Source organism: Lycorma delicatula, chromosome 1 (assembly GCF_047948215.1).
Source record: "Lycorma delicatula isolate Av1 chromosome 1, ASM4794821v1, whole genome shotgun sequence".
Lineage (NCBI taxonomy): Eukaryota > Metazoa > Arthropoda > Insecta > Hemiptera > Fulgoridae > Lycorma > Lycorma delicatula.
This window is the reverse complement of record NC_134455.1, coordinates 197,683,847-197,702,503: the sequence shown is the minus strand read 5'-3', so window position 1 is coordinate 197,702,503 and position 18,657 is coordinate 197,683,847. Positions and strand designations below refer to the sequence as shown.

Here is an 18,657-nt window from a genome sequence, read left to right as displayed (position 1 = left end):
ACACACGCGGAGTAAATAAAAAACTACCTACCACCAGCACACCAGGGTTGGCACTGCGGGAGCGACAGTGTTCCCTTTCCCTCACAGCCTTGCATGCAGCTTCCTATGTGCGCTTCCACACAACAGCCAAACACCACGCCACTGGAACTATGAAGCGCACAGTTTCAAACAAAGATTTTTGTATCTTTTTCATAAACTGAGGTATGGCTACTGACATTAAGCCTATGGATTATATATTGTACAAGTGTAAAGAAAGAATTAAAGAAAAAAGGACTCATTGTATTAAATGCTATCGATAATATCAAGTGGAAATAGGGATACTACAATTCCACAGTGCCTACACATGAGCGCCACTGCTCACAAATATGAATCGTGTAGACCGATATTTCATAATAAAGATTTTAATTAAAAAAAAGTTTTAATTTGTCTTTAAAGAAACCAATAACAATATCAAGATGAAAGAAAGGATTCTTCTCATGAAAGAAAGGATTGTGCTTCTGTTTGGAAATATTAATAAATGACCGACTATTTAGAAGATCTTCCCATCAATTTATTTAAAAATAGACTGAAAGATTTCCTTTATTAAAACAATGTTACTAAGTTCATAGTTTTTAAATAACATTAAATTTAAAGTAAAACCTGTTTTTGCATCTTCTTTTATTATTTACTAATAATTCATGTTCATTTAATTTCAACTTAGGTTTTCTAACTTTTAACTGATCTTTAATTTTATTTACTTAATATATAAACATATTTTGTTTACTACGGTCTCATATGTGCATTTCTACACATTAATATATTTTATTCACTTCTATTATTATTTTTGTTAAATTATTTATTTTGTGTATTTTATGATATTACAAAAATCAAGGTTTTACTATGACCTCCTTTGATCCATCCAGGAAAATGCTGGGACAGTTACTTTTTCATATAGTAAAGTTTTATACCTAACTACCTATAACTGATATAACTAAATAATGTAAAATTATATGTTGATTTGAGTAAAATATTTAATTTTTTTTTTGTGTACAAATATGTTTTTCAAGTGATAACACTGGTCTGCATAAGTTCCGTTACACATACAATTTTGCTTCATTCTTGGGTATTTTTTGATACTGAATACAAATACATCTTGAAAATTAGCATAAGTGACCAGTGCAGCTAACATGGTATTACATTATAAAATAACATTGTTATTAACTGTTTATTATGAGTCATTTCTTCTAGGAAAATAAATTTATCACAATAATATGATTTTTAATGATAGCCAAATCACAGCCTTTTTAATGATATTGATGTAGACATTTAAATTACTATTTTTACTATGGAATAACCCAAACCAGGGAATCAGTTTTCTTCTGACCATCAAAAGTTTGGTCTTTAGTTTTATTCCTTCTTTTTTAACACAGACTTTTATTGTTTTTGTTGTGTATCATACCTATTGTTTTTTATATATTAATAGTAATTTATTCAAAAATTCCCCGTAGTTGTATAAATCATCTAACAATTTTTGTTACATTTATGGTGAATTATTAACTTTTAAATCTTAAAGAAGAAACAATGCTACTTTGCATAAAAAATCATAAGAACTATTTTGGGTGTAAAACAGGAGATCAGGACAAATCTTGAGCCCCTCATACGTGCTATAATTTTTATGTAAATTTACTTAACAGCTGACTGATTGGGAAGCTGCAACATATGCCTTTTGTTATTTCTATGGTTTGGAGAGAGCCTAAAGACCATTCGACAGATTGTTATTTTTGTATCACACAAATCAAAGGCATCATAAGTAAATTCAAGAAATCTGTTGCATACTCTTCCTTCAGTCATAAGACCTTTCTAGTTTCATTAGAAGCATGGAGTTTAGAAGAAAATGTTGACAGTGAAGAAGGCTGTGGTGATTTAAAAAGTAATGAAGAAGCAGAAGAGAATCCAGATTTCCAAGATAAGAGTAATGAACCTTACAAAATTATTCAAGCAGTATTTAATATTCTGTTATTGAATCTTAATTTGTCAAACAATAGAATCTGTGTTGCTGGTTTCAAGGCTAAACGGCTAGAACTCCTTGAAAATGGTAATAAATTATGATTTTTTTTTAATATTAAGCAGCAAGAATTTCAGCACCTGTTCTCCTTACAATATAATATAGCTTACTGCAAAGGTGTAGTACATAATTTATTGGATTTACTATGACAGTATCATAATCCTACAAGAATGAAGGTTGTTTATAGATTCCTGTAAGCTGAGTTTGAAAGCCATCCTCCTTCACAATAAAAATGAGAAACCATTAATTCCTCTTGTTTATGCAGCACAGATGAAGGAGATATGCCAAATGAAATTTTTAGTGATGATATAGTGTGAAAAGAATTCTTGGCATATGTAGAGACCTAAAGATGATCTTTTATTAGTAGTACAGCTCGTTATACTAAGTATTTTTGTTTCTAAGGGACAGTAGTTTTGTTTACAATGGACAGTAGAGACAGGAAAAATTACTGAATTAAAAAAGACTGGCCAAAGAGAGAAGCACTCACAACTGGGCAGAAAAATGTTGAGAAAAAAGTTGGCAAGCTTCTGTGAATCCAAAGACTATGTAGTATCTTCCATCATTACATATAAAATTTACTTTTAAGAAAAATTTTGTGAAAGTAATGGATTGTAACGGCCAAGGTTTTTTGTACATTAACAGCAACATTCCTAGGGTTGGTGAAACAAAAATCAAAGAAGGAATGGTTTTTGGACCAGAGATACATAAGCTAATGAAGGATTTGAACTTTGAAAGGAGTTTGAATGAATCTGAAAAAGCAGTTTGGGTATCATTTCAAAATATTGTTAAATAATTCATGAACAAAAAGAAGACTTAAGAACTGAGTATAATTGATGAGTAAACTTCTTGAAAACAATAAAAAACTAGGATGCAATATGTCTAAAAATACACATGTTGTATTCACATTTGGACTTTTATTTTACCTAATCTCAACGATGTTAATGATGAACTCTGTGAATACTATCATCAGGATGAAAACACACAACCAGGGAAAATTCAGCTGGCCAATTACTGCTGGAGATTGAAAAGGGGCATTTCAGAGGCTGAATGCAAGCCTCTGGAATGATGATGTTAACGTTTTACATTAATGATGAAGCCTATATACTATAACTGTATAACTCCTTAAGAAATAGATAATTTTTTTTTATTCAAATATAAGGCCTCAGTGGCAGGCACACATTATATTATTCAAAATAATCTGTTTACATAAATTTAATTTATTACTCCCCTGGTAACCCAAACTCCCTAGTTTTTATATTTCTGTAAATTTTTTTATAACAACATATTGTTCAGCTTAGCATCCTGATATTCAGCAGAATATTTGGCTCAGTAAAGAAGATAACCTAATGCAAGACTTTCATTCGTAAGACTGATGTAGGATGTTGTTACTCTTAAGAACAATTAGGCCGTTTTCATGTGATTGATTTCAAGTCACTTACAATCATTACAGTTTTATGTTTCACCTTACAGAAAAAAGGCTAAATCCTTATAAGTTAAACATGAATGTAACAGTAAAATTTACTCCTTACAACAAACATAATGGTTTGAAAACCATTGTGGAAGAAAGACTACACTTGCACAACAGATTAATCTCAGATTAATAATATGAACATTTTTTCAATTCTAGCTATTCAAATTTTGGTGCAAATATAATTAATTCTACTTTTTGTAAAAAATAATTAATTAATTTTAGCAGCTTAAAAAACAAGAGATTGTAATAGAATCATTTTAAATTCTGTCAAATCAGTAAAAAGGTTAACAGATGCCATCTGATTTTTCAGCAAGTAAAAGTTATTGATTTATTTTTCGTTTTTAAACAATAATCATAAACTGTTTGTAATAATCTAAATGATGAACTGGATCATAAAGATTGAATAATACATCATTAAAGACACTATTTTTTATTACTAAACAGAATTTTTCCTAATAATTATAATAAAATAAACTGCTTACAACTGTTTTAAAATACAGTTTTTATGATTACCTTAAATACATTATAAAGATAATGTATTTAAAAATGTATAAAAAAGTTTATACATAAGTTTTTATTCAGTGTATATTTTGTTGATTGGTCTCACTTGAATAATGTTAGAATCCATTGATTTTGGAAATAGAATATAAATTAGTGATTTTATTATCCAATAACAAATTTCAATAAGACTAAGAAGACTAAATCCCAGGAACAAATTTGCTACTCCTCCAAAAGACACTACAATCAAATAAAACATTTTTCATAAAGTAATGAAAATACATTTTTTATTGATAGTGAAACAATAGTTTTTTTAGTCTCTCAGCTATGCTGATGATAGCAATACCATGCAAGTTATGAAATTGTAAATTTCAGAATTTATTATTGGCTTTAGTTTGCAAAACTTGCAAAATTCCTGATCTCCAGAGAAATATGTTTATTTTGATAATTATGGTTTATGCCAAAATAACCAGAAGCTATATACTTGAACAGTAGCTTATGTAAAAGTCAAATTCAAACTTGTTTTTATTTGTATACCATACTAGTTGTTTCAGATTAGAATTTGTGCTCCAGATGATAGACACCAGTGAAGTCCTGTTCAGAGTTTTGTTAGCGTCTATCAAAATAAGTTTTTGACAAATTTTGAAAATGCCTTTTGTTGTGTTTAACAGTTTACATTAATATTTATTTGGATGATGGTTACGACAGCATGCAACTAATACGATTACTTTTTATTTCTGCCACTCATTTCTCTTACCTCTGAAATTCAATCTCCATACTGTAAATTTGGCCACCCTTAAGAACATCATTGCTATTAGTAGTTTCAGTTATATTGCTCAGATATTCCTTTTTAGCATGTGATCTTGTTACTGCACAAACTTATTAAATCAGTATAAAACTATTCCAGAATTTATTAATTATCACGCTAATAAAAGCATTGATTGATTGCAGTTTCTTTCTGATGCAAATGATCTTCCCCAGGAAAATATCAAATTAACTGTCTTCATGAACATTATGTTGTCTGTGTTTTTGGTGAATGTAATAAAAAAAACTTACTTTAATGTTTGATTTGTGGAAGAGAGAATACATATGCTTGTAGCCAGCCATGAAACCATCCAGTATAAACATTGTGAACTTACACCAGTATATATATCCAAAGGGACAAACTCCAGCAACTGAGATATGTGTACAAAGGATCAAGTTGAGTTTACTTGCATTAAAACCTTGATAATTAAAGATAACCAAGATTTTCATAATTAGAAAATGTGTTATTTTTAAACTTCCTTAAAAACTTCCTTGGCTACACTGGCTTAGTCAATGTACTCAAGATACATTGCCCTCTTGTTTGAAATTTGTTGATAATTAAGAGTTAATAAATAAAGATAATTAAGAATAAAGTCCATACCCTGAATCTTATTTTTTACTATAGACTGAACAGTATCTTATATATATTGTTTAAATAAGCAGAAGGTATCAAACAGATGTTTTGATTTATTAGGGAAAGAAGTGGGAAAAATGACCACAAATCTGAACTGTCTATGCACTTCACTGTACTGTATATAACAACAAAATGTAATGAACTACAGGCAAGCTGTTTTGAAAACATTTGTTGATGGCTGAATCAACTCAACCCTGAAATTAAGATCACATTTTTTAATTGTCTGGTAGGCATCAATGTATATTCAAGTTGAGATTTCTCATTGGATAATATGCTTGTGGGTAAGAATGATCCCTCACACTTAGTCCCTCTTTCCTGAAATAAGTTCTCTTTATTAGATACTTTTTCTATGCTACACAAGTATCCTATGTATTCCTACCATCTCTTAGAAATCTCTCCAACAGCAGTCTTCCATTTAGATCATTTATATTTTGCTTAATTTTTCAGACAACTCTTATTTTTTCATGTTACAATCTATATAAGGAGGAGTATTTTACTTTGAGAGTATTTTATATAAGAGGAAATAATTTTGCTGTATGGAAAGAAATGAATAAGAATAAATTTCCTTTGAAAATCCAGTTGTAGTTTTCAATTGCTTAAGTAGTACTCAAACTTCAATAAACAATAAAAATTTCTGTTGTTCAGACTACAACAGTCATCAATTACTTGATGATCTCAAAAATTGCTGAAGGAGCTGCTGCCACAATTCAGGAATCATTCCTTATTCTGGTATTTCCATCAACATCCATCTATTATGGTTATACCTACAGTGAAGCTAAATAGTTATAAAAAATTATAAACTCTTCTATAATTTATAACAATTTCATAATTCCTAGAAGGTATAATTCTATTTATAATGTTTTATTTACTTCTTGCTACACTATAAGGTATGTGAGATATTCTTACTTCATCTAAAATTGTGTAGCAAGCCTTATTGTTACAGGATTGTAGTGTAATGAAACACATAGATGGGGACTGAAGATAAAATTAGAAGCGCTGGAAAGAATAGAAGAATTTAAATATAGTATCTGGGAATGAGTTTTCACGGGAGAGGAAAAGAGCCGAGTAACAGGATATAGTTACTGAATTTAATCAGAATGTAAAAGTAGTAATAGTAGAGAAAAAGATATGTTATCTTGTTATTTCTAATCTGTGAACCACTTGATACTTACCAAGTAAATCTGTCCACCCAAATGTTATGTCCCGCTGATACTTAACCACTCCTAAATTGCCATAATGAACATCAATATATCCATTTTGATTCTTTATGTATGGCTGAGCAGTTTGTGATCGACTCAAAGTTAGATCATATTCTGTATCATAACATGTAGGATTACAAGAGCAATTCAGAGATTCTATTATTTCATTGGGCATGAATCCATTTCTGTGTGGTGGTTGAATAAGCCTTAAATTTTCTGCAAACAATAAAACAGAATTATATTTATAGTAGTTTATTTTCTTAGTGAAAAATAAAACAGACTAGCTTTGTACCCTAAATTGGCTTAGTGACAGAATCCTGATCTCAAGCAAAAGGTAAGCAATAAAATTTATTGGCTGGGAAATTTTATTTATTTAAACTGATGGAGATATAGTTTCATAATGTGGAGTAAAATTATATTATTTTCTACATCAATACACTGCATCTTTCCTTCAACTAATCTTTCTTTGCTTATTTTCCACTTTTTATTGTCAGTGTAATTTTCTGCTTTCATTGTCTTCTGCAATTTTATACTTTCTGCTCACATACATTAGTTAAAATGTGTTTCAACCTCTAGTCTTCAATCCAAGGAAAGGGCACATAGTCTTAAAATGTTCCTGCTCCATCTCTCTGTACATATTCCTGTAAATATAAATGTGTTTTTTTCCTATTAATAATGTTTATAAAATTTCATGTTAAATTAATTTTAGATTAGTAAGGGTACCCATATTTAGAATTATGAAAGAAATTGAACAAAAAAAATTATTAATAAAAGTCAGAATTCTAATAATAGTTTGTAAAAAAAAAAAAAAAAAAAAATCAATTTCTTCTGTTTAGAACTTTAGTCCAGCAACTAATATTCTGGTAATTTAAACAGTCTTTGAATAAAAAAAATAATATAAATTCTACTAAATTTATTTTACTTCCCACAAAATACTCTTCTCTTTTTTTATCTACATATTTCAGACCCTGCTCTGTTTAAAATATTCATAATTACTTTTCATATCATCTCAAAAAAAGAACTCAGACAATTTTCAGTTTCCATCTTGAAGTAATCATATTTTAATTTTTTCTTATAAATTTAAACTTCTCTAAGTGACACTTCAACCTGCATGAAAAAACAGCTGTTCAAAATGGCTTCACTTAACAGCAGTTTTTGAACTGGTTGGTAGTATTTGCATACAAAACAATATACATACATAAAAATAGTTTGCTCTACTCATTTACTCATTTCTGTCATCTTAACCACTAAGTAAATTTATATAATATCTAGAGAGAGAAAGTTAGATTCATTGTTGCTGTTAAGAGATTATGTAATCATTTAGGGCACACCATATGCTGATTTTTATAGATTAGGATATCAGATGGCTGATTTTAGTTACTTGGTAGGCATTTATTTTAAGGAACATTAAAATAATTTCTTGTAAAAAGATGTCATTTAGAGAGTATGTTATAAAACAGTGGTGCTCCTTAACATGGGTCATGCTACAATAGTGGTTTTAAATGTAATGAAATTACATTGCATTTTTTATAATAGTGTGATCATAGATTAGAGAAAGGTTAAAAGCTTACATATGGTACAAAAAGAGTCATGAGTAGAATAATAATAATTGTTGACAAAATTGAATAAATTTTTACTATGAATACATTAGTAAAAAATCTGACGTGGACACCACATAACTTCCTTTGAAACCAATTAAATTACATATATACATTTTTTTTAAATGAAAACTACATAAAATTTTATTTCATTAATTACTTCTGATATTTACTATTTTTTTTTATTGTTATTATTGAATTATTATTTATTGTAAAGATTTTTTTTACAATCAGAAGTTAATAATTACACTGATAGACAAAAAAAAATGTTTAATGTTTCTCTAAGTGTGATACCATTTTTTGAATTGCTTTTTTATGTACATTAGACATCTGTAAATAAAATTTTTCTATCACCCTTAGTTTTAAATAAATTACACTTCGAAAATAATTAAGGGAAAATATAGCTAAAATCTTTAGAATTTATAATTTTGCATGGCCATACCTGCGTTAGAATGATTTTGCTGATGGTTTTCTTTTATAAATAGCCTCAGGCAAAGCCAAAATTAATATCCAACAGTAATTGGCTAGCATGTTAGTATTCCATTTCCATTTATAACGGCTTTCCATCACCGAAATGTCTTCGTAAAAATGTTCACCATGTTCATCACTTAGGTCTCCGATGTTGTCCGGAAAAAAATCCAGATGTGAGTGGAGGAAATGAATTTTCAAAGATACATTACATCCCATAGCTTTGTATGCAGTAAGAAGTTGATTAACAATATAGTGGTAATTGACTTTGTTTGGCAAGAAAATTTTTGTTAACTTCTTTAAACAAAGCCCAAGCTGCACTTTCTACATTATTTAACATTGAATTAAATACATCATCAGCTCTCGTATTTGAGGACCAACAAATATTCCTGCTTTAATTTTTCCTTCACTTACATTCGGAAATTTCGACCTGATGTACAAAAATCTGGGACTATCCTTCATTGCTTTTACAAAATTTTTCATTAGTCCTAGCTTGATTTGGAGAGGGGGTAAAAATATTTTTTTGGGTTCAACTAAGGGCTCATGAATAATATTTTTCCCATTTGGAGTTAAAGTTGTCTCGTTTCTTCCACTCTTTGGTAACATAATGTTTATCCCTAGCTCAGTTGTCCCATTCGCAAAGAAAACCCATGTACTTTGATAGCCTAACTGCATGCGTAATAAAATACCTATAACTTTTAAAACACCACATATGTTCCAGCTATGTTTTTTATAATTTATCTTTTCAAGAACGTTTTTCATCACATCATATGTTTCTTTCAAATTAATACCATAAGCAATTGGTATTGAAGGATATTTGTTGCAGTTGTGTAGTAGAACCACTTTTTAACTCCCCTTAGATGAATCTATCAAAAGGTGCCAGTCCTCAGGTTTATGAACTTATCGTAAGTGCAACATAAGCTCATCAAGATTTGTTCAATAAACCTAATTATTTTCATCACTGAAGTACTAGAAAGTTCCTTTTGTCGACTTTGAAAGCCCGATTTTTTTTTTTTTAAGTACATTCCAACCTTGCAGTCATAATCCTAACAGTTCAGCTTGATTTTTGATAGTTTTAAATCCCTAACCAAGTCATCTAACTCACCTTTTGATATAAGATGTGGCTTATTGGAAGGTAATAAAGATCAAAATCATTGTTGTCTTCTTTGCCTGATTCTTCATCCCTGCTTTCAAAACATATATTCACAGGTGGCTCAGGAACTGGAATAATTTCACTGTGAGTTGCAGGCCTGACTGCAGATTGCAATGAAGGAGGATATTTTACAGTATGTTTAGATTTTTTAGAAATTCCAGACACACTTGTTAAACAAAAGTAACAATCAGGTTACGCCAAACCATAGGTACATGAAATGGCAAAGCCTTCCATGTACCATTCAGCCATCCTCTTAAATATACAGAAAAATTAGTGCATACTATATGAGAAGCCCATGTCTTATCCTGAACACAAATTTTACACTGAAAGTACAAATTATATTCTTTTTTAATTGAAGGTGTAGTGTTTTTTCTATTTGATTTTACGAAAACTCATCACATACATAAAAGGCATCCACATCATTTACACAATTTTGACACTGCTCTGTTAAACTTAAGACAGCAATAAGACTGAAAAAAATTAATTCATTCCTAAATCCAGGGCTTAATGCAAACAACATAGCTGTGTTTTCAGCTACATATTTTGAGCTGCACAGACATAATTACTCTTGTCCATGAAGGCTCACTCTTCAGTATTAGATATGATGTCATAATATGCGACTATGTTATGGTTTAATTCTTTGTCTAGTATTGTTTATTTATAGCTTATAAATTATGTTAACAAAGTTAAACAATAAAAAATGAGCTCAGAAAATGCAATATAGGAGCTTAAAGTGCTAACTATACGTTGAAAAATGAAAAAATCCTTTAATTAAAATTTTTAAAAATTTCAAAAATGTTGGCTGACAGAAAGATTCTGAGTTCACATTCAGATTAAAATCATATCGCATGTTAGGAAACAAAAATTATGGTGTTATTAATAAATCAATATATTTAAATAAAAAAAAGAAGTTAAAAAAAAGGAGATGAAATCTTGACTTGAACCAATTTCCCTTGTAAGATCCAAACAGTTTTTTATTTATAATTTTATTTGGCTATAACTCTGGAACCAATGAAATAAGTACCACTTTGATATATTTTTGAAAAGCTCTCAATGAGGGTATATTACTGCAGTTAAGAAAAAGTCCAAAATCCATTTTTTTTTATTTTGGGCTTTTTTGGACACTTTTGGTCCAATTGATTGCAATCAAAAGGGGAGGTGCACAACTAGATGTTAAAATAATCCTAAATCCAAAATTTCAACATCCTATGGCTAATCGTTTTTGAGTTATGTGAGATACATACGTACAGATGTCATGCTAAAGCTACTCTAAATGGATTCAGAGATGGTCAAAATGGATATTTCCGTTGAAATCTGAAAACCAACATTTTTCGCGATCACAATACTTCCTTTACTTCGTACATGGAAGTAACAAAAGCCATTTGTATCACATTTTTGTGATATCATTTAATTAATAAACTAAATCATTAAAAATCTACCTGTTTAAACTTAATTTCTCAATATAACACTCAACATTTAAGTTGTAAATAAAATATAGAAATATAAAATTAAAAGAAAAACTTGAGTATGAACTTAGATTTTATATCTGGTATGTATATACTGCGCTAAAACTTTGTTTTTATAACATGAGCATAGTTTAGTATAAAATAAAAACATTGTAGTTTTATTGATTTGGATTAACAGTCTGGTTAACTTTGTTGTGCAGAAGTATCACAAAAAATTTCATATTTTATGATATTAAAATATTTGAATATTTAACATTTTCAATATTGTTTGTTTATTATTAATATAATCAATTTAATTGATTTTTCTATGAGAAATTTTTTCTAACAGAAAACTCAAGTGATTTTAAAAGAGCAGACAAAGAAATCATTTAATTACCATATTTTTTTTGATGTCACCAATTAGTTGACTGTTTGATATTATTCTCTACTTCTTTCTGGTCTGTATGAATATTTAAATTCAGTAAAATTACTACATCCCATGCTCTGTGTTACCTGTTTTAAAAATGTCAGTCTTTATTTTCCTCTTTAATTTTTAACCCAACACCAAATTAAATAAACATGCATGTTTTAATACACAACCCACAAACCTAGTTTATTCCTTTACAAGATTCTGACATAAATTTCTGTTTTTCTTAATTATCTTCTTTTTGTATCAACTCTTTAATTTTCAACTGCCTTCTGTAACCCCATGTTTCAAGGGCCTCTACTCTTTTCCTTTCTGTTTTTTCTATTGCCCATATTTCACTACTACAAAGTGCAACATCCTACACAAATATTTTTAAGAACTTTTCTTATGTTTATATACATTTTTCACATTAACAGATTTCATTTTTGCATGACATTTCTTCATATGTGTTGCTAGGCTGCTTTTGGTATCTGCATTATTTTGTTCAACCTTTGAAATTTTAATACCAAATAAATAAAAAATTCTCCCACTGCCATTCAGCATTTCTTTTAACTCATTTTTGGTCTCTGCCAAAAGAACAATTTCATCAGCAAGTCTTAACATCTTTATTTTCTTTCTTTGGATAGTTATTACACTCTCAAATTTTTTTCCATAACAGCAATTACAAGCTTTTAACTATTTTTATTTTGAACAGCTTAACATTCAAATGTATTTATAGCAAACATATCGGACAGAATGACATTTAGAAAAATATAATTTATAAAATGCAATGGTTCTTGTGGATAAAAGAAGAAAGAGCACAAGAAGAAAAACAGGAGCAGTCTGAAAAAATAAAGAAAATGTGGAAAAAAAGAAATGATACTGGTGTAGTTCCTAATAGCCACTACATAATAAAAAAAAACATTTCAAGACTAGTATTTCAAGATCGTAGTTAAATAAAAATTTTTATCTAATTTTTTTTTCTTTTTAATCATTTCACCCATGTAAAAATAATATACTGTAATAATGAGACATATTTGACTGTTAGTGTATATTATTTATAAAATGAATTTTACCTGAATATTTTATGAGACATGCTAATTGCATTGTACCACATGTAGGTAAACGGTCATCTGAAAAAATATCACCCATACAAACTTAAAATATTTTTATAAAAGTATTATATATATAATTATAACATACTAAAGTAACAATAATAATATTTATATAAAATTATATCATATAAAACTTGTATTTAGTTTAGTGTGTGTCTAAGTATATAACCAAAATACATTCAGAAATGATATGAATATTTACCAGATGTAATTATTTTGTAAAATTCCTGCAAACTCAGCAAACAAAACTTTTAAAATTACATAACATTTATTCAAATAGCTGTATACAACATTATCATTGAAATGCTGTCCACAGCTATAGGTACGTATAATTTAGTAATACATAGTACTTTTAATAATAAGTACATATAATATTAATTGTTTTAAAATATGACAATATCCTTTATAAACATTACATTTGGTAAATATTCTTGTCACCACTATTCAATACTATTAATTATTAACACTAAAGCCAGTTTATTTCAAATGAAAAATACTATTGATCATTCTTACTTGCATCTTCATAAAGACTACCACAGCTGTTTCAAACAATGGTAGGTTCTCTTGAGAATACTTTTAGAGTTGAAAAGTGTATTAGTTTTGAATTATATTTGTTCACATAGCATATTGATGTTGCATATTTTTGGATATTATATTTCAGTGTACCTTTTATTTTTTGTTACAGTCCACCTGAATGATAGTATTAGTTATTACTATCACACAGCTACATAAATACACACCTTTATATTGTCACCGAATGGCTTTGACAGCACGTGGAATATACTAACCTTAAGGTAGCCCTGAAAAGAGACGTTTTTGTCGTCTATTGGTTTTGACAGCTGATTGTAATTACTAACCTTATGGTAGCCCTGAGAAGGGCTGCTGTCGAATGGCTTCAACAGCTTGTAATTCATAACCTTGTGGTGACCCTGAAAAGGGCCATTTTTTGCATTAGCTCTGAGAAGAGCTGTTGGGTCCAGAAGCTTATCTCCGACGAAGTCGGGGAGTTGCAGCTCGTCCATTGAAGTCAGACCAGGGGCTTTCCCTCAGTGGCAGTTGGGTCCCCACTACAGCATGGCAGTGGTGGATCCAGAGCCCCGCAGTGTGGGGTCGGCGTCGGTCATCCTATATAAAAGTTTATATAGTAATATATTACTATATAAACTTTTGGAAGTTTGCCCTGGCCGGTCAAAATAGATGCACTTGCTGAGAAGAATGTCAGTGGCTACCTGAAGTGTATAGTAAATGACTATCTTTATGAGAGGAAGGCCTATATCAGCACGGAAGATGGCGATGTCAGGATAGACATGTTGGGGGGGGGGGGGGTTCCACAGGGATCAGTACTTAGGCCACTCCTGTGGAACCTCGCTTTTGATGGTGTGTTGAAATTGCGGCATGAAGGTGACGTGGACCCCTAATAGCCTATGCTGATGATTTGGTTCTTTTAATTGCTTGATATACCAGTGGCTGCGATTGAAAAAATTAGGAGCTGGTTGGGCGAGAGGGGAGAGGGGCTTGCACCTTGAGCCGAATAAGTGTTCAGCTGTTGCATTCACCAGGAGAAGAAGACTTAGGACCATTAGAGTTTGCATTGGCAACACGCTTGTTCCCATATCTAGGAGCGTAAAATACTGGGCGTGCACCAGGAGTATAACAAGCTGTTTAATGCACATCTTAATTCAGTTACTGAACGAGCTGAAGGGGCGATCAGCAAGCAGAGCAGATTAATGAGCAATCATAGGGGCTCGAGATCATCCAGGAGAAGACTCATATTGATAGTGGCAACATCCATAACTTTTTACGCAGTGTAAGCATGAGCAATGGCTTTTCATAAAAGAAAAATGTGAACAAAGTAGCTGAGCTACAAAGAATAGTGGCCATCAGAATAACTTCCTCTTATAAAATTGTATCGAGGAGTGCAATGGAGGTTATTGCAGGCGTACCACCTGTTAAATTAAGAGAAAGAAAATTATGGAGGGTTTTTAACGCCATGCCTAGGACTGAGGCTAACAGATCCATATTAGAAGAATGGTAAGCAGAGTGGGAGGCATCCCGCACAGGCAGCTGAACAAGGACAATCATCTCATGTGTAGATAGATGGGTGTTAAGGAAATTTGGTGAGCTGGGCTTCTACCTGACCAAGTTGCTCACTGGGCATGGTGAGTTTGAGGTCTACCTCTACCGATTCAGAAAAAGAGCTTTGCCATTATGTAGATATTGTGATGAGAACAATACTGCCGAACACACTATGTACTACTGTCGTAGGTGGAATAGGAATGAGACCCGGAGAAACTTCGGGCTACAAAGACTCACGCCAGAAGAGACGATGCCATTCAAGTTGACGGGCAGACGCGAATGGAATCTGGTTGTGACTTTGGTAACTAGAATAATTGGTACAAAAGAGAAGGATGCTAGGGACTGGGACAGGGCGTAAGGATTCGGGTAGGGATTTCTGAGGGCAGCCCTGCTCATGAGATTGTGGTTCGCTTAGGTGGGCCACTCTCGATGAGTGACTGGGAACCCCTCATGCTTGGGTGCTAAAAGACCGGAGTCCCGGCCGGGGCCGCACTGGGTGGCCCTGGTTAGAGGCATGGCAAAGTGAAGACCGAGTCCTGACCTGCCGGGTGAATGAACCCCATGGAGCATGCCTTTGTCGAATCTCATGGGGTCTCGAAAGGTTTGAGGCAAGGCACCCACTGAGATCGTGCAATGCGTTAAAAGCAGGAAGGAACAACCTCAATGGTAGGGAAAAAAAGATTTCATAAGAAAGCTACCTATTGTAATGGGTACCATGACTCGACTTCCAGAAAATTTTGATATATCTTTGCACATCTTCCAGACCCCAGAATCACCATCATCTCAAAATTTTATATATACATTTATATATATATATATATATATATATATCTTTTTTTTTTTATTTTCTTGTGGACACAGTAACTGCCGTAATTTTGCACCAACCACTTTCAAATCATTCTTTAAAAATAATTTGTCCTAAAATTTAAGTCGATTTCGTTAACAGCCAAAATCGGACCATGGGGTGGAAATTGGGGCTTTTTTGAAAAAACAAAATATCGCTATAACTTTCTTATTAAGTAAAATATCAAATTATTTTAAAGTTACTACAATTCTTTGGATAAGGGCCTAAAACTTATACAAGAAAAGTTTTCTTATATCACCAACCATTGGCCCAGGAGGTGGAAAAAATGAGGTTTTGAAGATAAAAAAAAAAATCACACCTCCCTTAATAGGCACAGTATCAAATCAGTTTACAGTTGCCATTAGTCCTCTAAACATTACCTAAAACTTTTGTCTGAAACAATTTTTGATCTGACCAACCCTTATGGCAAGGGATGACCAAAATGTTGCTGGAATTGTTAAGATGGTGCTTGTCATATGCTAAATATGTGGAAATTGTTCACATGCAACCACTGTCATATCGAGTAAATTTGAAGTTTTTCTTAACTTCAAGGTGCAAATCTTTTTTATCCCACTACTTAGCACCGGTGAAATCTACCTCCGCCTTCCAGCATGCTGAAAGGGATTTTTTTAAACTATTAAACAGACTATCCTATTATTAATAATAAATACTTTTCAGCAATTATCGTCCAATATAGAAACAATACAGTAGTGGTATAATAATAATTGGAGGGATAACAAATAATAGTCCAAGGTTTTGATAAAAGAAAAACTTATTTTTTAATAAATAAAAAAGTGTGAGGCTCTCAGACACCCATATTCCACATCTTGGAGTGCAGGCCTACATTTTATTTGAGCATTCTTATTAAAATATAAAATTTCAACTGTTATGGTCAATAAAGAATGACTTATACAACTTCTCTGACATCATAGTAACTTATGTTTTTCATTGGTAAGCACTTTAAAACTAAACCTTTAAACTTAAAACTAAACCTTAAACTAAATAAAAAATACATAAATGCATTCTTTATCTGTGTTTTAAATATTTCCTAAAAATTAGGAAGTAATGTCAACAATATCAACAGATACATTTTTCCAAAAACTATCCAAGTTTTATAAAAAAATTGTTTTTCCAAAATGCCAAAAAACTATTTTTTATATTTTTTTCAAATGATTTAGAAAATACATGGTACACTGTTATTGATAATCATTAAAATACAGGAAAGACTATATTAATTTTTTTTTAAATTGTATATATATGTTTATGAATACAAGTCCCTATAAGTAGTATTTTTACGTAATTACTTATTGTTAATGCAAATGATTAAATATAATTTATACATCTTGTATTAAACATTAATTTCTCTGTTAAAGCAGTATATGATATATATGATAAGGAATTATAAAACAATAACAAGATGTGAAAAATCCTGACTAGTTGTCACAAAATTTTTCTAAATTTATTTCAAAAAAAGGACAATAATTAACTGAAATAAAAATTAATAAATAAAAATACAAACAGTTAAATAAAATACCTGATAAGGAGAAAAAATAGAGTTGACATTTGCACATAGTAAGTATGTAGTCAAGTCTGCATTCTGCAAGACATGAGCTTTCAGTATAAACATGATATATACGAAGAAGTCTTTCATCAGGAAACATACATCCTCGTGCCTCAATATCTAAAGCTCTTATTTTATCACTACTAACAGTAAACTGTGGCTGGACAAGAAGTGACAATTTGCTCCCTCTAACATATGGAACATATACTCCTGTACCAGTGTCTGGAAACTCATATGATGTATGTACAAGAACCTGATAAAAAACAAGTGATCTATGAAATGCAAAATAATAAGAATTAGTAAAAATTAATATTCAATATTCATTTGTGTTACTTCAAGTACCAATAAAAGCAGTTTGCAAGCCCAGGCCCACTATTCAAATTTTAGAGGTTTATGCCTAGGGTTACAGATTAAAAATTTTAGATAAAAAAATTTCAGAAGTGGAAAAGGAGAATTATCCCAAATGGTTGAGATGGAAGAAGAACCTAATATTACTCTCCAAAGGAGTAAACCCTGCAAAATAATCCTTTAGTTCTGGAGGCCATGAGATTCCATTCAATGAGGAATTATTTAGTTATTTCACATAATGAAATAACTGGAATAATAAAACAGTGTCTGTATTTCTGAACTACAGATTAGTAAATGAAAAAATAATTACGTTAAATTAAAGCCATTATACAGATACATAATTCTACTGCAGTTGGGACATTCAAAATGAGCACTGTGGACTACTTGTTATAATTTAATTGGGAGTGGTCACAATTATTCAGTAGGTTGTGACTATAACAATCATGAAAAACAGCTCTTATATCACATCTTAATTGTTGTGTAAACTAGAATAAAACAATTGATCAACTTCAAGCTGTATGTATGTAAAGACTCAAAAGGAACTAATGAATGTTATTGGTGTGTGTATGTGTACATAACTTTTTAATATTATTGGGTGTAGTGTTGTTACTACACCAAATTCATCTTAATCAGGGATTATTATTTATATAAAGCTCTAATAAATAAAAATAATGTTTTCCTAATTTCCTGCAGTCTCATTCAAAACATTTTTTCTTTAGCAACTTATCCCTAATCTCTCCCTTGTGTGAATCACTATGTATTACATCATTTATTAAGTGCACCTGATCATCAGCTTAGCTTACTTCCCTTTACGTTTTAAGAAACTGATTCACTTTCTTCTCTAAACTACTTTTATAATACTCAGCTTTTTTACCAGACCAATGTAATTCTGGAAGCAAGAGCAAAATAGTACTTGAATTTTAATGACTCAATTTCCAGGGTAAAATAGACAGACACACCTAAAACAAATCATGTTTGACAAACAATCAGTCA

At 30.8% G+C, this 18,657-nt stretch overlaps 1 protein-coding gene across 1 annotated transcript in view; it reads right to left on the bottom strand.

The window, feature by feature from the left end:
• Positions 1-4,089: 4,089 nt before the first annotated feature.
• LOC142317740 (pickpocket protein 19-like) overlaps positions 4,090-18,657 on the bottom strand; it is a 47,526-nt gene continuing 32,958 nt past the window's right edge. The window contains exons 6-9 of the mRNA XM_075354289.1: positions 17,290-17,569; positions 12,797-12,853; positions 6,624-6,866; positions 4,090-4,253 (exon numbers count right to left, since the gene is read on the bottom strand). Of these exons, the coding sequence (XP_075210404.1) occupies positions 4,090-4,253; positions 6,624-6,866; positions 12,797-12,853; positions 17,290-17,569 (744 nt within the window). The remainder of the gene's footprint in view (positions 4,254-6,623; positions 6,867-12,796; positions 12,854-17,289; positions 17,570-18,657) is intronic.